Raw genomic sequence first — 25,841 nt, 5'->3', positions numbered from 1 at the left:
TGTTCACACAGGGAGATCCCGCCCCTCCATTGCGCGAGCTCATTTCCCATTGGACGGAGAGATGAGTGAGTGATGCCGGTGTGGAGCACCTGGTAGTCAGTCATCGCCCCGGTTTTCAGTGGAGCTGCGCACGGCGAACGGAGTACACAGCAATGCGGACGATGAAGGGCAAAAACGAGGGGAATAGTCCGTTTTTCTCCAACATCCCGGCGGATCGGGGTCTCGCTCGGTCGTGAGGAATAATTTACCGGGGATTACGCCCACGAAACCGCACCGAAAAAAAGGGACATCAACTGGCTTGGAAGCAGCTCCGCGGCGGATATTTTCCCGACAAAAAAACCTTAAACGCACATTTGTATTCCCCCCACACCCCCCCACCCCCCCTCCCCCCCTGGTCGCGTGGAATAGTCAGCACAAAAATAATAATGATTGCGTGAATATTCTTGTATTAGTCGCGTTTTTTTTTTTGGGTGTGTGTGTGTGTTGCCAGCACCGCTTCACGTGTTTTTTTTGTTGCGCAGACTCGCTATGGTGGACTCTCCTACCGTGAGAAAGACTTTTGTGGTCCCAGACATAAAGCCATTGGATTTGTATGACTGCACTAAAGCAAAAATATGCGCAAGTGTCGGATGGCTGTTGGCGAAGTCCTACGGCAGTGCAGGTAGGTTTCAGTTCAGGCTGCGGGCCTGCTGAGTGTCAATACCATTCAGAGAAGTCATTAACGATCCCTATCCTTCTGTTGACTATCAATATTTATATTCTGGGCAGCAGTGTAGCGAAACGCACATGCGTGTAGGGAAACTAGTGTTTGTGTGTGTGTGTGTGTGTGTGTGTATAGATCAGCGTTTTTTCAGCACAAAGAGCAGCATATGAAAGGGGGACCATGCACGCTACACATTCTTGTGACTCTGACACATGTCATTTGTTCTCTCTTAGTGAGTGGTCACATTTTTTTAGTAGGTATAGCTGTGTGTGTGAGTCAGAGGAACGGGCCTCCTCCCTATAGGCCTTATCACGCTAACCCGTTTCTAGCCGCCGGGGCTCCAGTCACACATCGCAGGCTACTGGCTATGTTTTTAATCCGGTTACACTTGGCACATGATGGGTTTTTTTTTTAAAAATTTTTTTTTTTTTATAGTACGCTCGGTGTTGACAGCCCCCGTGTAGCCAATGTGAACACCAGCTTCTCGTGCAATTGGTATTCGGGATCAAATGGCTTATTTGTCACTTGGTGAAATACCGTAGCAGTTTGCCAGGTTTCTTATATTCTCAGTCAACAAACCTAAAAAATTAAAATAAAAAACACCCACTTAAATAATTGCGTTGCGTAGGTCACACGTATCATAAGACACGGATTTGCCTCCGGTTTCTGGAGACGAGCAGCGCCGGCTTTTGACCCTGAGGTGATAAGAAGCCTCTCTCTGTTTTAGAGCACTGTCTGTGTCTCTCAAAGAAGACACCAACACAGTCCTGTTTGGGAAAGGCACGGTGACATGCTCCTTTTTTGTTTAATCTGGAGTACACGCAGTAGTCTAATGAGGGTTTTCCTGAAAGACAGCATAAAAGCACATTGTAATTCCTGGGATGTGCATGTAAATAAATACTCCAGTTGGAGGTTAATAGTCAAGGTTTTCGGCTCGAAGGATGTGTGATGTTTCCCCTCTTTTACTTTGACAACATGACTTGTGTGTTCACACAATCCCAGGCCGGCCTTGTCCAGGACTACAGGCTGCTGCTGCCTCTGTGTGCTCTTGTTTAGCACCTTAACCACGCCCTCTGGTCAAAGTCACTCTCTGTGCTGAGATACAGGAACATGAGGAACATTTCTGCAAAGTCAAGATGACATCATCTAGTCCCCTCCCAAAAAAAAAATAACTCAGCTGGGTAGAACAACAGATCGCACAGCAGGTGCCAGACCGGGTCATCTGGTCCTCAGCTCTTCCAGGTCAATTAACCTCACGATAACAATAGGCGTCATTTTTTAATCTCTGGGTCTTTCACATGGACAGCACACTGTATGCATTGCATATCTTTATTTAGATTTATTTAGAAGGTTGGACAGTAGCTTTTAACAGGAACTTGTAAAGGCCAAATTATGTAATAAACTATTTAATACAAAACATTCTAGTCTTTATATAAGTTACCCTAAAATGAATCCATGTGCAATCACGATAATCTGAAAGCTGCTTATAGGCTTGGCTTTGACTGGAATACCTCTGCTAGCATGACCCCCCCCCCCCCCCACACACACACAGGAAAAATACTGCACAGAAAACCGTTTTTAACAAAGTCACTAGTAGATTGTGAGCCTCATCTCCACCACTATTAAACCCATGGTGTAAAGTTAACCATCTCTAAAGACTGTACAAATATCAATTTACAACAGTGCCCAAGATGAACAGTTTTCCTAAATGCTAAAGAAAAGAGCTGCTGAAATTATTTTCCTGTCTCCTTCAGCGAAGGAAACACAGAAGCATCCTTTAGGAGAGGAAAGGAGATCATCATCATGTTTGGACTTTGATAATAACATTAAGAACCAGCCTAAAATCTCTTTACTTGTAAATAGTTAGTGCTGGATGTTTGTAGATGTCAACCATACTATTTCCCTCTTGCACATAATAGTTTATTGCTTTTTGCATTTTAAGAGTTGCATCTTAGAAATGTGTCTGCTCCGTACACAGAGACAGTGTCTTATTTTTTAATAATGACTTGACAAGTCGTTTATGCATAATGTTTTTCTATCAAGGTGAAGGAAGTTTGGCACGGTTGTAGTTGTGACGGATTAATCATTTGAGGGTGACTCAAACTAGTTCATACCTTTTATACTTCGGAATGAGACCAGACACTCTTGATACACAAGTTTGTAGTCTTGATGTGTTTTTTATCAGGATGACGTATGCAAATTCAGTTTTCCTTCGTAGTCCATGCTTTTTTAAAAATTCAGTTGTTAACTCAATTTCCACTTATGAAACAACTGTTTTTGGTCATCAGTCTCTTTTGTTGTCCCCTGATTTTTCTTTTCTTTGGGGCCAGTGAAACCAAACCACCGTGTACCTGCATGTGTCAAAACGTGTGTTACTTTAAAACATGTTAGCTCCACCTAGATACAAAGCTGCTTGGCTCGCATATGAAGTATTACTCGCCCTCTCACAACCTTTTGTAACTATGGTGAGTCAACAAGGGACAAGGACCTGAGGAGGATGTTACCTTGCCATTAGTGTTTACTCAAGATGTTGGACGTCCTATTGGCTCACATTATAAAACTCTTCCACACTCTGGTTGATACAGTTACTGAATTGCAGTGCGTTTCAGCATAATATGATACTTTATTGAAAAAGAAGTCATTTACCACATCCCACAGGGAATACGCTACAGAACATTATACACAGATTTGGTTGGTAGTTGGTGTCCACCGTGAGGACACTTCCCAAAGGCAGACGCATCCTGCCCACTTTGTCACTCTGCCGCCCTATGTGGTCCTGTTAGTCTCTCAAGCACCCGTAATGTAATCAGGCTCTCCTTCTATAGGATGTGTGTCTGTGTAATCTGGCCCTTTTTTTAATGCAATTTAAAGCGGCTGTTTGTAATGCCGTAATAGAGCACTGCCAGTGATGTGGTACAGGATACACAGGGCGGTTGGGGACGGCCCGTCCGTGGCAAGTTGACCTGTGAATGTGCAGGGAGTCGAGAGACGCCTCGTGTCTAGTGCTTAATCTGTGCTTCTTCCTTCAAAGCACACACTGTCGGACGTTTGTTATTGATTCATTTATTATTCATTGAGTCCATGATTTGCGTGCATGCATATTTGTCCCTTTTCAGCGATTTGACCAAGGGAATGGAACAGCTGATGCATCAGCAATGCCATTAAAGTTTATTGATTATTTTAGATACTGATTTTAGATAGAGCCCAGAAGAGGATCCATAGGGGCGTTGGTATGGCTGATCTTAAAGTTCTTGTCTTTACCTTGCACACTTCTGCATATCTGAGCTCTTATTCATTATTTAATCTGTGTCAGGGTTCCAGTAAGTGGCCATGTTAGATTAGATTGTCAAATCCAGCAGGTTTTGCAAACTGATGCGTCATGTTATTAATAGAGAGGGTTACATAATGTTAACTGTTACTGTTGCAATCCAATGCGGATTGTTCCACTTAAATGTAAAGTGAGAAGGAATGCGTGGGGGAGGGGGGTATTGTCTAACCCTTTTACCCAAAGGATTCTTTTGATGCGTTTATGCTGCTCTGTGACACGACCAGCACACAAGCTCAGCCAGTCAGTAAAGCAGACACATGGCTCCTGTTATCAGCGGGCGATCAATCAATCAATCAATGCCGGTCAGGACAGAGAGGAAACACAGCTGAACTGTTGCTGCCCCCGTGGTCAGCCACAGTACAGAACACCTGCAGGTGGTTTGGATTAAGTCTCTTGGTGAAAAATCGTCTCAGTACGCTTCCTTAAACCTCTCCACGTTATGACTGGTCTCCCTGCTTACCCTCCATGCCAATGTGGTATTAACGTGTTATTAAACTTTGCCCACAATTTACTTCTGCCTCCTTACTTAGAATGGATGATAAGCACTGACCCCCGTGACCTGTGAAAGTGACTTTCACAGAGGCTGTCACAAACACACTTTTAATAGAAATATTTTCCTGGACTTCTATTGATGTCAACATTATGGAGGTATCGCAGTCCTTTTGGGTTGGGCTTGATGACGCTTAAGGCTGCCAACTGGTCAGTCTTTGTGTTACCTTCTATTCCTTTTTAGATGTGCGCTCTCTTATGATTGTTGCTATTATGGATGAGCAGTTTGGAAAAATGGTGTATGGATACACCACCTCACGTTTTGTTTCTGTGACACTAAGTCATTGTTCATGGCCGGACTGTCTCATAGGGAAATCAAGCTCATATTGATCTCTCTCATTTCACTCCAGTTGTGGCATTTGCATCCTGCTTTGCCTTCTGGGGAAGTTTTTGTTCTTTTACATGTATTATCTACATGGGGCCCAAGGCTAAAGGTATGTATTTTGCTGGGCGTGTCACAGTGAATACAGCAGTAAAGTGATCATTGTAGTTCTGGCAACCAGGAGCTTATTTACAACAAAATGGACCATGTGGCATGACTGACAATATTGTCCGACAACAATAGCCATCATTGACTGAGAGGGCGAACGGGGCATTGTCAAATCTTTGAAGCTGGGCGTTTTGTTTTGTTGGCTGATGTCTGGATCCATTACATTACTTATAATGATCTCCCTTGAAATAACCCCTCTGTGTTCGGTTCGGCACAGTCGTAGCCACTCATAAGTTTCTCCTTTCTCTTTTCAGATCAAACCACTTGTCAACTTTCCCTCTGCAGGCCCTTTAACAATTATTCCAGTATGTTTGCATAGCGATATACAGGTTGTTGAGTGTGATGCTCTGGATGCAGAGAAACCAGTTTCACAGAGGGTGCGTCTAGCGTATGTTTTAGACTTGTGTTTGTTATGTACAGAAAGGCCAGTTCGATAAGATTCTTTAAATATCTTCAGCTAGTTCCTAATAGTGAGTGCTACACTGACGCATTCAGTTTCCTTGAGTTGAGACAGAATTTGAGTTTTCTCATTCGCTGTTAGTTTTTGATCCTGTTGCTTATTTCTGCTTCTGAGATCCCTAAACAAGTGGCGGAGCATCTCATAATGTGCAGATGCCAACCTCTGAGCCCGTCATGCCCCACTGACCTTGATGCTTGCTCTGCTCTACTCACTCATATGATTACAGCTCAAGGGTATTTGGTCGTAATCTGCCGGCATCAACAAAAGAACAAAATACAGCTCCCTCCAACATAATGTTTTGTTAAAAAGGTTGCAATCGGTTCTCTACAAGCTCCACTGCTCAATGACCTGATCTAACTGTGTCTGTATGTTTTGTCCCTTGGTAGAGAGTGTCCCTGCAGAGCTGCGTGACCCCTTCTACTGTGACCAGTATGAGCAGGAGCACCTTAAACCGCCAGTCACGCGCCTCCTGCAGTCCTCGGAGCTCTACTGCCGGACGTACAGCCTATTACTGGGGGGCACCGGCGTCGAGGCACAGCCCAAAGACAACGTCGCCCTGCTGCAGCTCCTCACTCAGAGAGGCGTAGTCTCCAAAGACCGGGAGACACCGGTGACCGATGCTGACCTCCGACACAAACCCATCAAAATGGTAACGTTACGGTTTGATCATAGAAACAGTTAAAACACATATATATTTGATGACTCCACACAAGTCTGGCATGCGATGTTGTTGGTAGTGGTCGGAAGGGATTGAGTCAAAGAAATGTCACAACTGTTGTTTGGATAGCTTCATGTTTGTCTATCGCCCGAAGGAGCAAATGTCTCCTCCTGTGTAACCGGATACTCTGCTATCCAGGAGTCTGTAGAGGAGCAGAAGGGGTCGAGTGGGCTTGGTTGTTGATACAGGGGCTAGTTTATGCTTTGATTTGAGGGATTAAAGGACATCAAAAAGACCCCACTCATTCAATTCTGCCCCCATCCCCCCACCCCAATGCTGATCCCAGAGGATGAGTGGATCCAGCTGCTAGGACAAGGGGCAGTCATGGTGACACAAGGGAGGACTACTTTAATTCCAGCATGTGAGAAGGAGGGAGAGTCTAGCTTCAATGGATGTTCCAGATCCGGACAATGGTTAAATCGTTCTTGTGAAACTTAAGATTCTGTGTTGAGAGAGTACTCTGGGCTGGCCCAGTGAGTTAAATCAAGAGAAACTGGTTTGTCCTCATTGGCCTTGACAATGTATCTCTCTCTCTCTCTCTCTCTCTCTCTCTCTCTCTCTCTCTCTCTCTGTCTTTGTGTGTTGTACACATATATAATATAGTACTAGATTCTTTAGCCTGACAATCTAGAGATAGCTTAAGGTTATTTTCAAATGAGGAATCTTAACAGTCTGAAACAAGTGGGATGCTTTTAGATTTGTTCGAACATGTAATGCTGTTTTGCTTCAGCTGACGCAACAATGACTCATTGTAACTCAACCTTGAAGTATTGATACAAAACCTCTGTCTTTACAGATCTTCCTCCAAAGGTTGCATGCGACTGCCTTTCCCCCGGCCGTCTTGGTTCATTCATTTATAGGCCGCTTTATTCAAAATGTTATAGCCAAGGAGGGAGTCTCCAGGGATCTGTGGTTGGATGGTGTTGTTTTTAAGGGGGGAAAGCTGTTTGTGCCACTGCAGCAGGTGTGACACTGATGCTGATTAGCTTAATTATATGCTGGAAAAAGTGTGCATGCAATTGTGACATTTTCTAAACTAAATAACATACATTGTCTGACCATGAGCAGTGGAAGCCTGGTGATGTTAGTTAATGTAATATTGTGGTACCGCTACATCTAGTATGACAAAAAAAATGTATGTAAATACTTGCAAAGTTGTACTTTGGAACCAAGAGATGAAAGACACAGCACAGGAAGTGCGCTGTTCAGGAGTGTAGAAGGTTGCTTTAATGGGGGAGTTCCCTTTCTGTTTATTATTACCTAGTGTCCTATCCTTGCCCTATCCTGTACCTACCTCTATTTCCACAAGTCATTGTCTCACAATGTCTCAGTATCTGTTTCAAGTGTTTGCTATCCATTTCAGAAGTTTTCAGTGCCGCTATTGTACATTGGTTTAGTCTTTTGATATAATCTCATCAATCATTAGCCCAAAGCATGCCACATGTACCCGCCTTATGCTTTGAATATCATATAATCCACCGACTAGAGGTCTGCACAGGACTGCAGGCAGGATCACACACCTACTTGCCCTCTAAGGATTACTGACGATAACCACCTGCACTGACAGATGTGCCTTTTCATACATTTGGCACCAACAAGTCATTCAATGGGAACATTTTTTATTTTATTTTAATACTAGCATGACGATAAAATAAATGGTAGTTTGTAAACTTCATCATCATAAGTGAACCAGCAATAACGGGCTCACGACACAGTAGATCTCTTTCATGCATGATGTTTTTGTACTTTGTGTGTGTCTGTCTGCTTGCGTGCAGTTCTGGGTGATGCTTTCAGGCCGGGCCATGGACCATCTCCTAACCCATAAACTCGTTTTTTTTTTTGGCTGGTGCGATTAATGCTGCATTGTCTATTTGATGCTTTGGTGTATATGAGCCTTCCAGTCGCTGCTTGGCCCTGCGGTCCTCTCTGAGCTAGTCTGTCGCTGACTGGCACTGTAGCTACTGTGTGGCAGGCAAAGAAAGTGGGTCACGCTGCAGCAGCATTAGAAGGATGGCGCCTCAATGTGGGTCTTGGCCAGTACACGGCTTTGGAGCAGCAGCAGCAATCTGCTGCAACACTAATGTATATTACATCTTCAAACATCCATGTCAAAACAGAGGATAAGATATAGTGCATGTACAGAAAAAAAAGAAGAAAAGTTGACACTACTTGCCAGTGATGCCTGAAACGTTGATGACTTTTCACTTTGTTATTGATACATTACATATGTGTTGTTCATTGTCGGTAATTATGAAATTTGGCTCGTGTGTAAATCCAGGGATTGAGGCTTACTCTAACCATAGATGCTGGTACTGGATTGAGTTGCTAGACCAGCATCAGGGCAGAGCGCCAATGACCCACTCTATATAAAAACTACACAGTTGGTGCTCTGATCAAAGTAGGGCAAAAAAATAAAGAAGACATATCCAACTGTACGTTTCTGCAACGTGATTAAGAAGCTTTTTTGCTGTTTGATCCCTCTTCTAGGCCTTGAAATTATTATATACATTTCTGGATTCAGTTCATATTAAGTGGCGGTGTCTTGTAAACCGATGCCCGCTAGACATATCTGAGTGATATACAGTGTGTATATATACATATAATGTGATATATCATTGACATTATATTGTAATGGTAAAACAGCAAGTCAATGGCACTTCTCCTGCAACCCAAGCCAGCGTCAATGTCTTTACAGTTTGGGGTTATCATAACAGTGAAGCTTTGGAGATTGCACACCCTTGAGGCTAAGCAGAGGAAGCCCTGTGTGTGTGTGTGTGTGTGTGTGTGTGTGTGTGTGTGTTTTACTGGTAACTGTCCTTCTGGTGGTGGCCCAGCCCAGATTAGAGATAATCTCCCATGCAGACTGAACGTCATCATCCACGATTGGACGACACGCCAGAGATGACCACCATTGCACCTACCGTGTCTCACAACATCAAAGTAATTTGTTACATTTATTGTTTGTTGAGATGGTGGAATATAATCCTAATTATCCCATTCAAACCTACTGCTATTGATTCCACTCCAGATGGGGTGAAGCATTTGTTCCCACAGTGACGAAGTAAGTCATGTAGCTATAATGCAGCTAACCCTCTTCCCGTCCCCTGTTGGTTTTGGACAGGCACTGACACTTTGTCTTAAATCATACTGCTGTGTTGGCAGGTTTCTGGTCAAGTGAGCATCAGTCAGGCGCTTAGTTGAAAATAGAAGTGGCACACTATCATAAATCTATCTTTTCATCATTTTACACCATTTGTTCTGCTTTGGGCCTTCCCTGATTAGAAGCTAATGTGGAGTCGTAATAAAACGTATCTACCGTATGTTAAACAAGGTTGGTGTAAATCCAATCTAGACTGGTTTCCTTGCTTATGCTAACAGTTCTTTTACACATATAATTGTTCATATAATCATGTGCTTAGAGAACTTCTTGTCTTAAGATCCCCCAGCTGGGCCCCAGACCTGGTTGATCCCCCTTTTAGTCTCCCATCCAGCACCTGGCGGGGAAGGGGGATGGGGCTAAGTCATATTTCAGACACAATCAGATTTAGCTCTTATTATAATCTCACTTAATGATCCACAAGATCCCTTTGCCTGATTTGTACAACTGGTTGCTGACACGATTATGCAAGCGAATGTGCCACATGGAACCTGAAAGATTTTATGTCCATGGGGTTAATTAATGTGGTGTTGCTTTTCCTCTCTCTGATGGGTGCTAACTGTTTGCCGGGTGGATTTTTCAGAGCAGAGGGCCAGTGCTAAACCAGTGGCACGGAGCAATGCTGTGGTCAGGCTTGTGTCGAGATGCATTGTGGGTCAGCTGGTTGGTTGTCATGGTGATCTGGCAGGCTCTATGCTGGGTGTTCATGAGTTTCTCCTCTCTCCCCTCTAATTAGGGAGACTTGTGATGTAGCTTAGCGAGCTCTCCTGGGTCTGCAGCGGGGAATCCACGAGCAACCCCCTGCTTCCCGTTTTCATTCTGCACTTTTTTGTCATGAATTAAACTCCTCTGAAAAACTTTAGTACCGTATGACAACAGAGTTGGCCACTTCCACTAGGTCTGTCATGCTTCCTTGTTCATTTCCTTTTTTTTCTTCTCAGTCTCTTCCTGTCCCCCTTTCACACTGTGACAATAGCTCCAACCTATGATTACACTATGTGGCTCAATCCAAAAATATGTGACTACAAAAACTCAGCTACTGGAACAGTTTAGCAGCAGGCCGTTTCTCTTGTTCCAAGTCCTACCTCCACAGAGAAAATCATATTGAGTTTTGATTGACTGTCATAGTTTAGTAGTTAATCTATATGTTGTATTTTAATGAGGTTGTAGTTTGCAGTTGGGTTGAACTAGAACGCATTTATATTTAGAAGTATAATCTAATGTTTTACCCTTCCTGAAAATTAGAAAGCCATAAACACTGCAGATATTACATTACATTTATCCAGGCGACTTACAATCATAGACCGTAGACACAGCTGGGGAGCCATTCCGGGTTAAGTGTCTTGCTCAGGGACACGTAGACTAGGGCGGGCCGTGAGCAGGGATCGAACCGGCGCCCCTCTGATTTGAAAGACGGACCTGACTCACAATTACAACAGTGTGTTGTCTGTTTGCATCAGAAAGAACTCTCCATACATGCAAAACAGTATCTTACAATTGCTCAGGATTCATGTTTTGGGCTGAGGAGTTAAAAAAAAATTAACATGATAAACGATCTTATTGAATATGTGCCAATCCCCACCATGTTTTATTCATCCGTCAAATTGTGGCTAGCTCTGAAAAGCCCCATTCCCTGGAGCAAGGCATTCATCCCCTTCCGTACTCCAGACATTTCCTCTTTAAGTAGCCGCACAAGGAGCAGCCCTCATTGTGGCAACAGTGTTGTGAGGGCCAGTCAGCCGTGACTGACTGAAGCACATCCAGAGAGCCTGGACCAATGCTATCTGACAAGCCTTTGCTGGCATAGCCTGCCGTGCCTGCACAGTGTCTGCCCAGGTCAGCATGTTACATCAGGGTTGAGCAGGCAGACATGCAGACGGGGCAGAGGTACGCAGCTGGACTGCCACCAACCCCTATCTGGGGCAACGCAAGAGGTTAAAGGAAGAATGTCTGGCCTTTTTATAAGTATAGTAAAAGGGAACAGGCACTGATTTGCACCGATTAGGCTCAAAACTGAAGGTTGGAGATTGAAGGAGTGGTCCCATGACAGGAATGTGTTGTTTTCTGTCCTCTCGGTTGGCCAGAATTTATAATCATATCAAATTTGCTTGTTGCAATTAGCCGAAAGACAAAAATAGAAGTATCATGCATTAAATATGTTTACTTTATACGAAGGAGTTGTTAATAGGAAAAAACTCTAGTCCAGACTTCGTTAATGAGCTATGGTCCTATTGAGGCTTTTCTTAAACTATAAATAACTTTATTTACCAGCTGTTGTGATTACCATAGTAGTTGCACCAAAACAAATGAATAGAAAACTGGTTTAAATCAGATTTCTTTCCATCAATGTGGAGGTCAGACATATGAAGTGCTGTTGGTTGTTGATCCGTGGCTAAAACCCAGCACAACGTCTATAATGAGCTAATCGGTTTATAGAGTTAAGGCGCTCCGTCTAACTGAGCTGACAATGTTGATGGTGCATTTTAATGGGGCTCTAGCCATTAGAAAGGGCTCTTTAATGTTCTTATAATTTGTCCGTTGGATGCAAATGCTTGGCAACGTCATATGTTGGGTGACATTTTTATAGTTTGTATTCTTGTATTTGTGTTTTAAAAACAACAACAATATCTTGATTAGATTTTATTAATTATATATTATATATCATGTTGTCTGACTGCAAAAAAAAGACATTGAACACCTTTTTTTCTTCCCGAGAATGAATTGGTGTGATTCCTGTTAGTCTGGTTGAAGCTCCTCATCCTGTAGTCTGTTGCTCATGACTCGTACCGCAATATTTCACTGCAAAAGAGACGGGTGGTCCACTCAAGAGAAGGCAAATAAAGGTAAAGCTGCTGAGGAATGACACACGTGTTATCATAATACGAGTCTATTGCTTATTTAAGGACTTACTGATTGTACAAACATGGGTCCAAAGTTCACCCACAGCTACTGGTGTGTGCGTTTGCTTGCTGACAACTAGTTAGTGTTTCTGCTGACTCGCAGTTGGTTTCTTGTGACCTCTGGAGGATGCTGCTGGCAAATGATGATCGCGCCACAGCAGTTGGATGTGATCTCTGCTCTGCAATAAGGAGTGTGCCCTGCTGGAGCTGTAAACGTGTCGGGGGGGGGGGGGGGGGGCCCCCCCCCCAGCATTATTGTGTTAGCTGTAATTGATTGTATTTTCCTTCTCCCATGTGATTGGTGCAGAGTGCTCACCTGGCAGTGATGGATGCCTTGATGACCATGGGAGCCATGGAGACGGTGACTGCGGTGAAGACGCGTGGTTCTGTTGAGCTACTGGGTGGAGCCTCCAACTGGAAGGATGCTCTTCTTAATTGGGTTAATGGGGTAAGGAAGCAATGACAAACGATGCTCGTTTCATCTTTTATTGTATCCGGTCAGAAAATGACTTGTTCAGAATTAGAACTTTCCCCAAAAAACGCTGTTGTAGATGATCCAGTGTCTGTTTAGCTACATCAATAAAGACGCTGTGAATCTTTAACCCACTTGTGGCTTACCCGGGGCGACAAGGCACAGTGTACTGTAGATCTGTGACATATGCGCGTTAACCATTTTGTCGTCTTGGCATGCTCCCAGTTAAACCAGAAGTTGAGAGAATGTACTGAAGGAGCCCAGAATGACCCGTCTCAGGCCCTTGCAGAGCCCCAACCTGTTCAACCCTCTGTGAGTATTGCACTACACATTCAGCGTATTTCTGTCTCTTGCCACACATCATTATAACCAGACACGCATTATAATCTGTTGGGGATTATGCACTCGGTTGCTATAGAAAGGCTCCTAAAGTGCTGTGGATTAAGCTCACATTGTTGGTTCTGCATCACTTGAAGGCCTTTGACGATTCTGATTCTACAAGCACAACCTGTATTGGTTGACACCATAAAACTAAGAGTAGCGTCATTGCTTTGTCAACAAGGTTGTCTTGTCATTACAAGAAAGTACCGTCGTCACAACCCTTTTCTCTAGCTTTTCTCGTTCTTCCACTCTAGGGTTAATACCTCTCCTTGTGCTCCTGTTCTCCATTTTCTTGTCCTTCTCTATTTCCTGTCCCTCCTCCTCTCTTGACAGTGTCCTACTCGCTGGTACTGGAAACTTGTTCCTGTAAGTTCCTTCCTTTCCTCTGCTCCTTCCCCATGTCCCTCCATCCCTCCAGTGTCTTCATCAAATTTATCAGCAAATATCTGATGGTCAGGTGTGTTTTTTTTTTTTTTAGTTTTCTTTTCCTCCACATGCTGGTGTGAGAATACTAATGGGCATCACATCCTAATCCGTAATAGAGTGCACGTCACAGCGTAAATGTCAATAGGGCGTGTGGCCCTGTTTGTTGACGCACGAGTGGTGCATGTATCACAATTGGTACTCCAGCAGGCCTTGAAACTGCCATGTACAACTGGTTTCTCTGGTCTTCTGAGTAACGTGTGTGTGTGTGTGTGTGTGTGTGTGTGAATAGAGACCAGCTTCTAGTTAGCTGGTCCCTGCAGACAGTGAGCTGCACCTGAAACATTTCTTCTCCCTCTCTTGCCTTCTGAGATTCTCATTTGTCCCACTTTCTCCTGACGCAACCTTCCTCCTCTCTGCTCTGATTAAGTCACTCGCGTTGCATCCGTCATTTGTTCACAATCGCTCTCTCGTGAACACATTAGCATGCCCTGCATATGATTTCTTTTCTGACATGCATACTACAAATCTGTAACCATTTTCTGTTATGCATCAGTGTGGCTAGACTTCAGGGTATCCAACCATGTCTGGAAAACCCTGACTTTGATGATGGTTTAATATATTTTACATACAGACATTAACAAATGACAATATTTGATTGACTTGTTTGTGTTGTTGTTTTATTTATTTTTAGCTCCGCTACAGGAAGGATAAATTGCAGTCCAAACAAAAGCCCATCTTTCCAGTGGTGAAGGGCGTAAAAGACCTGTCCAGTGGTTGTGCTGTTGCTGCAGTCATACATTACTATTGCCCTGGCCTGCTAAGGCTTGAAGGTACCAACACACAGTGTAACCCTGAACAGCTTCTTTTTTTTTAGATTGCTTATGTCCGTTTCACACTGTTTTCCCCTCCTCTGTAAGATGTTTGCATGAAGGAGGCCATGTCTGTAGCAGACAGCCTGTACAACCTGCAGTTCATCCATGAATTCTGTGACAGCTGTCTGAAGAGCTGCTGTCACTTGGCACTGGAGGACATGCTATACACCCCACCGGAGCTTCAGGTATTTTTAACTCCTGATCATTAATCGACCAAGACACAAATTGTCTTCTGAATGCCTAATTTTATTCTGATTTTTTTATTTAGCTCAATTTGCTGAGCTTCCTAGCAGAACTACTTAGCTGGTTTGAAGTACGAAGGCCAGACTTTGTTCAACCAATAGACACGTTGGGTAAGTGTCTACAAATTGTGTAATAATGTGTAATCATATCAGTAAGATTATTAAAATCAGTATCTGTGACAACATCTTATTGACTGTTTTATTGTTGTTGTTAGATGGATCCACACCAGTAATGCCAAGTAGCTTGAGTGGTAGCAGGTACAGAAGCTGTCTGAATATGATTTTGCTTTTGTAGTAGTCTGGCATATTCTTTGGATGCATTTGTTTGAACTAAAAGATTATTTCTCTCCTTTACAGTACCTCCCCTTCTATCTTCAAGAAGCCTTTCCTACCCATCTCCTCTCCTGCATCAGGTACGATTGAGTGTTTTGTATATGTTTCTCGCATTTTACAATCTTTGTCTTTTAGTTGTTTTTGGTGTTGTATAATCTTGTTTTTATTATTTTTGTATTGCTTGATTTGTGCATCCCTGTGCGGTGTGCATGCCTTTACGTGTCTGTGTCCCCTATTGTACTCAGGATCTTTGATTCAGTCTACCTCAATGTCTCATATAGAAGGAGTTGGAAAGACATGGAGCAAAAAACCTCTCAGGTAGAACACATGTATTCATTACCGTTAAAACAGTCTTGTTTTACTTATTTTTATTGTACCAACATGCTTATTTTTCTTCTTAGCCGCCCCATGTCAGCGGTATCCTTCAGCATTCCTTTTGGCCTGGACAGTGATGTGGACGTCGTGATGGGCAACCCTGTGATAACCCGCTCCGTGAGCTCAGACCAACTCAACCCAGCAGGCCAAAATATGACCCGGGTGCCCTACACCCCTCCTGAAGACCTCAGCCATTTGCTCAGCAAAGCCCCCGGCTCCAACGGCCCACAAAGAGCTTCTTGGGCTACCCAGACTGCTAGTATTCCAAGGTTGGCAGAGGAGAACGGCCTTGTGGCGAGTGAAACGGGAGAGCTGCCTACCATTGAAGAGGCTCTCCAAATTATCCACAACGAAAGCAAGATGGAGCCTCGTTTACACCCCGATGGTGCTCCTGATGGCTTCTACCTCCACTCTCCTGATGACCCTGCTAGTTCCAGATATAGCAACTTAGCCCCCATCAGCTGCTCTGCTCCTACACGCTCAGGAATGATGTACCGGCCCACGGGACAGTCCAAGGAGCCCACTCGCATCAGAAACACCTCTGAATGTTCTCGAGATGATGACTCGGTCTTGAGAGACGGCAGTGTAGACTCTGATGCATCAGAAGACCTTCCCAAAGCCCAGTCCACTCCAACCACACCAGCTGCTGGTTCACACTCTGCCAGAGGCCATGGCAAAGAGGTCTCTGATAGTGGTGTGAAGATGACCAACTTTGCAGAACGCAAAAAGAAACAGATTATTGATTCTCCTAAAGCCAGCGACCCCTCTTCCTCTTCTTCATCCTCTCAGTCGACCACATGGGCGCAAAAGTCTGAGGAAAGCCCCAGCAAGAGCCCTCAACTCAACAATGAGATGTCTGAGCTGGGAACTCGGCTTGAAGAAAAGCGCAAGGCTATTGAAGCCCAGAAGAAACGCATTGAGGCCATTTTTGCAAAGCACCGACAAAGACTGGGGAAGAGTGCCTTTTTGCAGTTAAAGAAGGAGCAACGTGAGGGCGAAGGGGAAGGAGGGGATGGTCAGATAAGCACCTCATCCACAGAAGAAGACCTCTCTCGCTTGACACTTGAAGAACGGCTAACTCGAATGGAAGAGGAAGAGCGCACCTCAGTGGAGGATGACGGTAATGTCAAAGTAGGACAAACAGATAAGCAGGTCAGTCACTCCAAAGAAAAGGCAGGTACACCAGGAGAGAAGGGCTCTGGTACTCATGGTGAGAAAATGGTAGCGCCACTAGGGGACTATAACAATGCCGTGTCCAAGCTGACTGCGGCTCTTAGCTCTCTGCAAAGTGACATGCACCGGCTGACCGAGCAGCAGAACCACTTAGTCAAAAAGAAAGCTGTAAGTTCCAGCCCTAAAACCTCAACCCCGGCTGCTTCACGCCTATCGCGCGAATCCACCCGAGATTTTAATTCGGCCTCCTCCTCGCCATCCCACAGGCTCATAAACCACACCACTCCTCCTAAATCCCCTAAAGTCCACCGTAGAGCCCAATCTGTGCCCCCTAAAAGCCCCAAACACCAACATGGCCGTTCCTTGGACGTTAAGGTTCCAGCCATATCAAGGGTTATGACCGCGCCTCAAAACGTGGACCGAATCCCTCACCTTCGTCGTGTCAGTCCTTGGCAATCCAAAGACCAGACTTTGTCCTCGTTCTCCCTCGGTGACTCTGACGACCCGACTCCTGTCACCACGCCAACACTGACCCCGATACCAACTCCTACCACTACTCCCTGTCCTGATGACACGATGTCAGAGGTCGGCTCCAATGACGATCATAGTATATTTAGCATGGACCTGGAGGCCGGGCCCTCCCATGGCCTTTTGGGAAACAAGGAAAGGCTTGCAGATGGGGGCTGCAGCTCTGGTGCCCCATCAGAGTGCTCTTACGAGAGCGATGCCACTGCAGGGATGTCGAACGGCAAACACAGTAGCCTGATAGAGATCTCGCTGTCTGCTCTGCGAGGAGATGGGGAAGACGACGACCAGGCACCGGACGCTTTCTCCGACTCAATGAGTGAACGGCTGGAGCAAGAGGCGAAAGGAGGGGTCGGTTTCTTTTTCAAGGTAGGGCAATTGTTATTAATGTCTGCACTTAAAAAAAAAAAAAAATGTAATTTAAAAACAAAAGCTCTTTGGGAAGTCAGTGTAGTGTGTTCATGCCCTTTTTTTTTTATTGTCTTAATTGTTAGGATGAAAAGGAGCGACCAGAAGATGAAATGGCCCAGCGAAGAGCAGCTCTGCTGGAAAAACAGCAGAAGAGAGCAGAAGAGATGAAAAGACGTAAACTTGAGCAGGAAAAGGAAAAAGAAGCAAAGTGAGACCCTTTTTTGTTGAAGACTGTAACGTATAATATTTTTTGCTTTACGATTGGTAATGTTTGGTCATTGCTGGAGCTAGATTTCTGAAGCGTATAACTGATTGTTGCCATCATTTGTCTGACGCACCAGTTATGTGTTTATGCCTTCTCGCCAGCAAACGCCATGGCCAAAGGCATTACGTTTTTTGCACTGTCCGTCCATCTGCCTTAATTTAGTGAAGGTTGATGTCTCGCGTGCATTTCTTCAAATTTTCTTCAAAACGTCCACAAACGAGGAAGTAATTGTGGTTATCATTGTTTTAGCGATATCAGTGTTTCACACGGTATCTTCCCGTACTTTTTTACTTTTTTTTTTTTTAGCAAACCTCAGTGGATGATCATCGAAGGCTGGGGCAACAAGAGTGAGGACAGACCCCAGACTCCAGGCACCTCTCCGGCATCAGTCGAGGGCACTCCTCAGCGCAGAGGAGACTTCACTCGGCTGGAGTACGAGAGGAGACATCAGCTGAAAATCATGGAAGACTTGGACAAGGTGCTGAGGCAGAAGCCCACCACGGTTCGCGGCGTCAAGAAGCAGAGAACCAAGGCTGTGTTCAGAGATGACTCCGTCCTCTCTCGTAGCCCTGTGAGGGGTTTCATGGGTAAATAGATCTGATGTTCTTTACCCACCTTGTTCTCAGTTTTTGTTTGCCCGTCTTCCTCCACTCGCTGCTTCTTCTTCTTCTTCTTCCTTCTAGGCACGAAGGTGTACTCCCGCTCGACCATGAACCTGTCCTCCATGGCTAATGACTCTGGAGGCCTGTCTGTCAGGAAGTCTCCCAGGTAACCTGCACAGTGACGGTGGCTTGTGTTTTCTTAATAAATGCTTGTAAAGTTGCTTGTAAATATAGCCTACATTAGTGTTCACTGTGGTTTTACAACAAGATTATGTTTAAGTTTTATAGAAATAAATAAATGTCTTGCACCTTTTTTTTAAATAGATTTTTCACAATACAAAAAGCATGAGCTGGGCAATATATCATTATACAATTTACATTGATAACAATCTGTTTATTGGTGTTATCAGGGGCAAAGGTACATGTAACAAACAACATGTACACACACACAGCCTCAAGGTCTACACTTGATATTTTCTCACAAAAATCTTTTTTTCTTTAATCCCTCTAGCCGTTCACACTCTCCCTCCAGGCTAATGTCACCAAGACGAGCGAGTGCTCACAATGGAGAGAAGGACTGGGAGAACGGCTCCACTATTTCCTCCCCCGCCTCAATCCCAGAATACACAGGTCGGTGAAATGTTTTCGAATTAAACTTGATTTTATGAAAATGAATCCAGCAAAGCATTGTTTTGTTGGCTTAATAACATTACGACATGCTCTGTCCTGCAGGACCAAAGCTGTACAAGGAGCCGAGCTTCAAGTCCAATAAGTTCATCATCCATAATGCTATCACCCGCTGCTGCCTGGCCGGCAAGGTCAATGAACCACAGAAAAACAAGATTGTAGAGGTAAACCATCTGGCTGTGTCAGAGTCCAACAAAAAGGTCCACCGTATCTAGGCTCTAAGTGAATGTGATTTCTACTATACTACTAACTTTTTTTTTTTTCATCTCCGCCTCTTTTTAGGAGATGGAGGCAAGCCAGGGCAACCACTTCCTCATCCTCTTCAGAGATACCAGCTGCCAGTTCAGAGCCGTTTACACCATGAACCCTGAAACCGAGGAGATGGTGCGGCTCACTGGTATCGGCCCTCGGATTATTGCACCTGAGATGGTCGAGTCCATTTACAAGTACAGCTCTGACCGCAAGCAGTTCACTGCCATCCCGTCCAAAACTATGTCCATGAGTGTTGACGCCTTCACCATCCCGGGCCACTTTTGGCAAAAGCGCCCGGGAACTCCCAAGAAGCTTGGCACCCCTAAATAAAGTCCGAGAGCTGGGTGAAGATGGGTAGAGATGTTACCATTCAGGGAACCAGCTCCCAGCTTGACTAGCTCCTTTTGTCCTCTATTTTGGCCAATGAGGCACTTGCAGAATCCAGCGAACTAGCAGTGGACAGCATGACCGATGAGGCTTTTGGCCAGCTCTCGAACTTGGATTCCTGAGAGCAATTCAGTCAACTCTACATGCCATGAGAACGGGCCAATCACTTACTCATTCAGCCAATGTAGTTACAATAGTTTCTCTCTTGAGGGCTTCTGATTGGCTCCGCCTCGTCTACCTAGATTGTAAAATGTAATGCGACTCTGTTGGGATGAAGAATGCTTTCCCTTGCACCCTGCCTCCTCATGCCTTGCCTTACCCAGCCCCTGGAGTAATGTGTGCAACTCTTAGGTAAGAAAGAGGGGACAGCTACACTGCCTTTGCCCATACAGTATTTTGGGCCAGAGTAGTTCCCGTCCCTCTCGATTCTGATTGCTTTTTCTGCCTTTTCTTCTTCTTCTTCTTCTTCTTCCAGAGCTGAGCTTCTCTCTCTCTCTCCAGTCTAGTGAGGCGAGTGGCTTAGCTCTCTGTTCTCATAGGAGATCTTAGCTGAAAAATGACTGGCAGGTAATGCTGCTCTCATAAGATTGTAGGGTCACACACAAACCACTCATTCCATTCATGGGTGTTTTCACTGGATTGTCAGGGCCAGAAAAAAGAAGTGTGGTGGGTGGTTCCTCTGTGGGCTGCACTGGCGGTGGCTACTATGGTTGTCATTGGACTCACACGCATAGAAAACCGCCTGTGGCCCCCCGAGTTTGCGCATTCCGCTCCATTCCAACTCCTTCAGCTGTAGACATCTGGATGTTTTTTTTTTTATACTATTGTGACATGTTTTTGCTGGACAAATTTGCTACAGCCTTTTGAGCGCTGAAAGAATGAAATTCATGTGACTTTTTTTTTTTTCCCCTCTCAAATTGCTTTTCTCATTTTCACCACGTAATGAATTGAAATGTTAACTGAGCTGATCTTTGAAACGCAATACTGGAAACACGAAGGAGGGCTTTACCATGTTTATTATTTCTCGGATACAGCTGTGTGTGAAAAATGATAATCGATGCTGATTTAATATATTCTGAATGCTGATCACTTAGATTTTTTTGACAATGATTTGTAAAAAGTAAGTTGACCTTTTTGTAAGCTATGAATAAGCTAGCCTGCTGCTTAAGCATTAGTGAGATGTATGTTTGAGATGAGTGAGTGTAAGAGAATGAAAATACAAAAAAAATTGCTTAAACCTTTTTGTCTAGGGATTAATAAATCCTTTAGGTTACCAGGAGTCTGTTTCCTATTGTATGACTCCCTGTTTGTGTGCTCCTGCATATTAACAGTTGGTTTCTTATCGAAGGGTCGTTCATCTTCCCCACACAGTCTGGAGAGACTCTTTCATATATAACTGGGGGAATGTAAGACGACCATTTGTAAAACACCTCGTTCGGCAGTGTGTCCGTGCTGTTCGGGGAAAAAAAAACACTTGACCCTGCAGTTGCTTATGATCAGGTAAATATATCGACAAGAAAAAGATTGGGCTTGTTCCCCTGCTTTGCAGTCTCGAGGACGACAGCAGCTACCGCGGTGCAGCTGTCTTCTTTCAAATCACTGATTGCCTCCAAGAAATGTTTTATTTAATTTTTTTTTTTAAATGAAGTTCAAATGTGGAAAACAAATGTTAGGCGCCGCATTCAGGAAATGAGACTATTGATTAGAAGTGAGTGTGGAGGAGTGCATATGGAATTAGTGGATGTTTGTATTTATGCGTTTGTAAAGAGTAATATGTGGTAGTTAAACACTATATTTTGATTCTGTGCAATTCTCCCCTAGAAATCCCCACGTTACCCAGAGGTGTATTTATTTAGTTTGCCTTAGATGGTGCAATTGATGTTTTAGTTTCATGTTCTACCTCCTGTCTTTTTTTTTTAATTTTTTTTTTAGGTTAAGGTGGTAAGTCTCACATTCATTTCATAGAAGTTGTCATAACATTTATGTTGTATCCTTTTTCTCTTCTCGTATCAAACCTGTGCCAGCACATTATGTATGATCGTTCCATAAATTGACTATGGCTAGCAACCAGACGAATAAAATTCCTCTTAAAATCATCGTCATCTATGTTTTTGTCATTCCCATTTAAAAAAAAAAATAATGTTCTCCCCATCTGCCTTCTTTGTTATTAGAATCTTGAGTGGGTACAGTTGATTAGTTTGTGCTGCAGAAAAGAGCTTTACTGGTATATACTGAAAAAGCAACACCGATGTGTTTAATAGTAACATGCTTGAATCAATTCAGTTATGGGTTTTCAAAATGCATTTGTTTCTTTATTCAATTCTTTTGTTTTTACACAGTTGAGCACTTTCTGCCTATTAATAACATGGTAGTGCTTAGATCTCAAATCTGTCCAACAATAATGATGCCAACCGGGATTGACTGGGCTGTTTGGCTGCGGTAATACTGTTAATAATGGGCTCTTGGGCATAAGTACGACACATGTTTACTAAATATTCCCTCTCAAAGCTGATCCTGGATCAAATACTTTTGAAGCGGTAAGGGCTTTTTAAAGGGTGCATGCCCGATACTATTTCAAATAATCGACAACAAAAAGCACTGTTGGGTCTTAAACACCAAAAGAGAGGTACAAAAGTTCACAGCAGCAAACTGCGCCACTGTTGTGCCACCAGGGCTTGAAGCTCCACCTCCTCAGCTGTGCTTGGTGAGCAGCATCTCCTCAGCTGCGCTTGGTGTGCAGCATCTCGGTGAGCAGAGAGTTGCATGGCAAATCTCCCAGAAGATGGCGCTGGTACAAATACTCCTCAACCTGCAAGCTGATGCTGCGTACTTCAGGAAGTCGTAGCAACAGCTGGCCAAACTTGTCTGAGTGTCTTGGATGACTCTGTTGGGTGTGCTCCATCAGGGCCCTGTTCACCCTCTCTTGTGTCTGCTCCACCTGCTTGCGGCTCTGCACTGACTTCACATCTACAGCGGAAAGCAGATTAATGACACACCCTCAACGCCGACAGCAGCTACGTGCATGACTAACATTAACATAAAAGGTACATCTGTTGTATATCTTTAAAGTGTCTAACGAGAACGCCTACCAGGGTTGAAGAGCACTAAGTGTTTGAGACAGACAAACTCATGTCTGTCAAACTGGAAGGCCTTCAGTTTGGACACTAAGTCCTGGGTCCTCGATACCAGGCTGCTCAGTGTCACTCCGGCCTGAGAGATGATGGTCAACATCTCAATCTGCATCAGAATTAGAGAGAGAGTTGGTGAACGTGTAAAGTTTCTGTGCAAACCAAAACGAGACTTGTTCAAATCAAAAGACATCGTTTATGAACATAAGAATTCTGTGTGTTGCGACGTCATTGGTAAACTTTACCTGTTGTCCTGTGACCAGATATATGCAGCCCTCTTTGCTGTAGGTTACCTGTCTACAGAGATGATCCAGGACCAGCAGCTCACTCCAGCAGCTCTGCAGCAGCACCATCTGGTCCTCCACCTGTGGGAAGCATACAAAATAGATCTGATGTAGTTGTAAATTAAAGACCACGACCGTTGAGCTCAAGTAAGTACCAAATACTAAAAAGTTGCGTAACTTTATAATTCATGATTCATCACCTTGAGCTCCTTGAAGAGTGCACTATTCCTAGCCCACTCCACAAGCCCAAACAGCGTCTGGTCTGCCATTTTGCACATGATGCTAAATGTATTGAGGCGGTCGTGCTTGCCCCGGTTGGCCTGCTCTCTCTGCAGACTGGCGAGGACCTTAGCACACAGCTGGCTCTCATCCTGCTCCCCCTCCAGGAGTTGATTGAGGAAGTTGGGTTTAAGAGAGGCAGAGGAGGGGGTGTCTGGGATTTGGGTGGAAGCCTGTGAGAAACGGGTGGAGGAGCTTGGTGTTGAGCAGGGGGACGATGCTAGTGTGCTTCTCGGTGTGAAGGAATTGTCCAAAATGGGGTACACATAGTTTGTTGGTTCCGGGCTGTAGCTATAGGGCATTTCTCCTTTCTCCTGGAGGTATCCGGGGAAGGTGCGGTGGTACAGTCCAGAGTAGGGCAGCGAGAGAGGAGTAAGCCCCCTGTCTGTGTTCATATCGCAGTCCAGAGGCATGGGAGCACCCGGGTGCCCCACGCCAGAGGGATACATGTGGGAATGATGTAGAGCATCGAAAGACAACGGAGCAGTTGCGTGACTTCTCATTAGGTGAGGGTCATGTGGAGCTGTGGGCCGTTGCGTTTGAGTAGTTTCCATCTTTATCCTGTAGGGAGCATTGTGCGGGTGGTGATACACCTTTTGCTGTTTCATCTGCCTGTCACGCCGGTACAGAGGGCCAAATTTATTCCTGCCACCTCTCATACGATCTGCTCTCACTGCTGTTGAAAGATGGAGGAAAGCAAACGATCAGGATTTTACAACAATACTTCAGACATTGCCAGAGATGATTTAATTTACAACGCCGTTGTTCTTATAGGGTTTCAGATAGCACGTCGTCATTTATAATCTGCAGGCGTTGCAGCACTGCATGGTTTATGACTTTCTTGTATTAACGTATCGGGGAGAAGAGAACTCGCATGTCACAATGGAGAAGAATACACGTATACGAAGGTACGAGTGAGTATTTACTGTACCTTCTCTCTTCATGCCCACTGCCAAACACTTTTGGAAGCGGCAGTAAGGACAGCGTTTCCTCTGCGAAAGGTTCATGGGGCAGCTCTGTTGTTCGACACAGGTGTAATACTTGTTATTCTGCACTGAGCGTTTAAAGAAGCCCTAAAGATAGAGAGAGAGAGAGAGAGAGCTTCATGATAGTTCATATATCTCAATTATATAGTAGTTGACTGTGGCTATTTAATCTATACTACGACACCAAAGCACTTTATGGTGTTGTTAGAGAATAAATACTTGTTCTTGGACTCAAACTCTGTCCCTTACCTTGCAGCTTTCACAAGTGAGCAGTCCATAGTGGTATCCTGACACTTTGTCTCCGCAGATGGGACAGCTCTCCTCTGACTCTGGTCGGCCATTTGGTTCTGCCGGAGCTGGAGAGAACGACATATGTTAACAGGTGGCGCGTACATATATATATATATATATATATATATATATATATATATATATATATATATAGGACACAACAAATGTACACACGACACAATCCGCTGACGCTGAAGACCGCTAATGTGGCACAAGGTGAGAAAACAAGCGCTGGTTGTAAAATGGGGATCGTTATGGTGATGTGCCAAGAAAATCCTGCTTCAACCGTCTTTTCTCTTTTTTCTTTTTTTACTTTAAGAAACATACAGAGACGCCAAAGGCATGTGGACTTTTCACTGAGTTGTATCTTTTATTTGGAATGATTTTTTCTTGGTATTCTGGTCGTTCTAGAAACACCATTGCAGCTCCATATTCCAGTTTTATATCAGTGCAGGTAATATTTCAAGTCTGTCACAAAGAAGGTTCAGAGTTGATAATATGTTGAGAGAATAAAGAATAGTGAGGAGTACAGGACGATCTCTCTGTTGCAGACATGACCTTATCATTCAGCTTGAATTGCTTGACTGAACACAGATATGACTCTTATGTAATCTCCAGGCTACCAAAGAAAACTCTGTAGCACAACGGTGGACAACTTTATCCCTTTACTTCTGTAAATGGGGGTTTCAACATGGACATGATCAATATACTTCCCGTACCTCGTCATACTATACATGTCCACACACGGTTATACATTTGAATGATTGATTTAAAAACCGCATACATATTCAAACATTATTTTTTTTCTGAAACCTGTCTAAATGGCGTATACATACATGTTGATGGTCCTTCCAAACTTAACAGATCCTCTGGGTATTTGCCAGGGTTGTGGACAAGTGGCTGCTGTGGGTTATAATCAGGTAGGTCCATTATGGCTGATGGGACATGAGCTTCAAAGTCAGTCCAGCCTGATGGTCATCGTTTCAAAGATCAGGAGACCAGACAGACGCAGGAGAGCCACACAATGGCCCGCTGGCAGGCCCAACAGCCCCGGTGGACTGATGGCTGTTCGAGGCCCACAAATGGACTTAGTGGACTTTGATCTGCAGTCTGTGTCATAAAACCTCTCCTGACTGGCACTCCTACCCATCCAGCCAGCCAGCCC

General features: G+C 44.3%; 2 protein-coding genes across 4 annotated transcripts; one reads left to right on the top strand and one right to left on the bottom strand.

The window, feature by feature from the left end:
- Nucleotides 1–395: 395 nt before the first annotated feature.
- Nucleotides 396–21,805, top strand: camsap3 (calmodulin regulated spectrin-associated protein family, member 3). 3 transcript variants are annotated; one of them, XM_034539570.1, is made up of 17 exons: nucleotides 396–661; nucleotides 5,917–6,179; nucleotides 12,613–12,753; nucleotides 13,003–13,089; nucleotides 14,276–14,414; nucleotides 14,502–14,641; nucleotides 14,725–14,809; nucleotides 14,914–14,956; nucleotides 15,056–15,111; nucleotides 15,313–15,349; nucleotides 15,433–17,473; nucleotides 17,599–17,723; nucleotides 18,087–18,367; nucleotides 18,464–18,548; nucleotides 18,894–19,012; nucleotides 19,115–19,233; nucleotides 19,352–21,805. In XM_034539570.1, the coding sequence occupies exons 1-17, from the start codon at nucleotides 529–531 to the stop codon at nucleotides 19,649–19,651; spliced, it is 4,194 nt and encodes a 1,397-aa protein (XP_034395461.1). In that variant the 5' UTR covers nucleotides 396–528; the 3' UTR covers nucleotides 19,652–21,805. The 3 variants fall into 3 exon arrangements, with proteins under 3 accessions (XP_034395461.1, XP_034395460.1, XP_034395462.1); XM_034539569.1 differs by having other exon boundaries at nucleotides 15,277–15,349; XM_034539571.1 differs by lacking the exons at nucleotides 396–661; nucleotides 5,917–6,179 and adding an exon at nucleotides 7,128–9,188 and having other exon boundaries at nucleotides 15,277–15,349.
- A 622-nt stretch (nucleotides 21,806–22,427) lies between these two features.
- Nucleotides 22,428–25,606, bottom strand: nr5a5 (nuclear receptor subfamily 5, group A, member 5). The gene is made up of 7 exons (XM_034539583.1): nucleotides 25,513–25,606; nucleotides 24,635–24,741; nucleotides 24,331–24,472; nucleotides 23,321–24,075; nucleotides 23,082–23,201; nucleotides 22,798–22,945; nucleotides 22,428–22,675 (listed from the first exon to the last, which is right to left on the bottom strand). The coding sequence occupies exons 1-7, from the start codon at nucleotides 25,604–25,606 to the stop codon at nucleotides 22,428–22,430; spliced, it is 1,614 nt and encodes a 537-aa protein (XP_034395474.1).
- Between the last annotated feature and the right edge of the window lie 235 nt (nucleotides 25,607–25,841).

Source organism: Cyclopterus lumpus, chromosome 8, assembly GCF_009769545.1.
Source record: "Cyclopterus lumpus isolate fCycLum1 chromosome 8, fCycLum1.pri, whole genome shotgun sequence".
Taxonomy (NCBI): Eukaryota; Metazoa; Chordata; class Actinopteri; order Perciformes; family Cyclopteridae; genus Cyclopterus; species Cyclopterus lumpus.
The sequence above is the reverse complement of the archived record's forward strand: the minus strand, read 5'-3'. Positions and strand labels throughout refer to the sequence as shown.

Bases quoted from the DNA above. Each gene is read 5' to 3' on its own strand.
- camsap3 (XM_034539569.1), top strand. From the start codon at position 529: ATGGTGGACTCTCCTACCGTGAGAAAGACTTTTGTGGTCCCAGACATA. The intron at 14,810-14,913 runs GTAAGTGTCTAC...TGTTGTTGTTAG, and splicing joins TCAACCAATAGACACGTTGG to ATGGATCCACACCAGTAATG. The intron at 14,957-15,055 runs GTACAGAAGCTG...TCTCCTTTACAG, and splicing joins AGTAGCTTGAGTGGTAGCAG to TACCTCCCCTTCTATCTTCA.
- nr5a5 (XM_034539583.1), bottom strand. From the start codon at position 25,606: ATGGACCTACCTGATTATAACCCACAGCAGCCACTTGTCCACAACCCT. The intron at 23,202-23,320 runs GTGATGAATCAT...TGCTTCCCACAG, and splicing joins CACTCTTCAAGGAGCTCAAG to GTGGAGGACCAGATGGTGCT. The intron at 22,676-22,797 runs GTAGGCGTTCTC...TTTCCGCTGTAG, and splicing joins CTTAGTGCTCTTCAACCCTG to ATGTGAAGTCAGTGCAGAGC.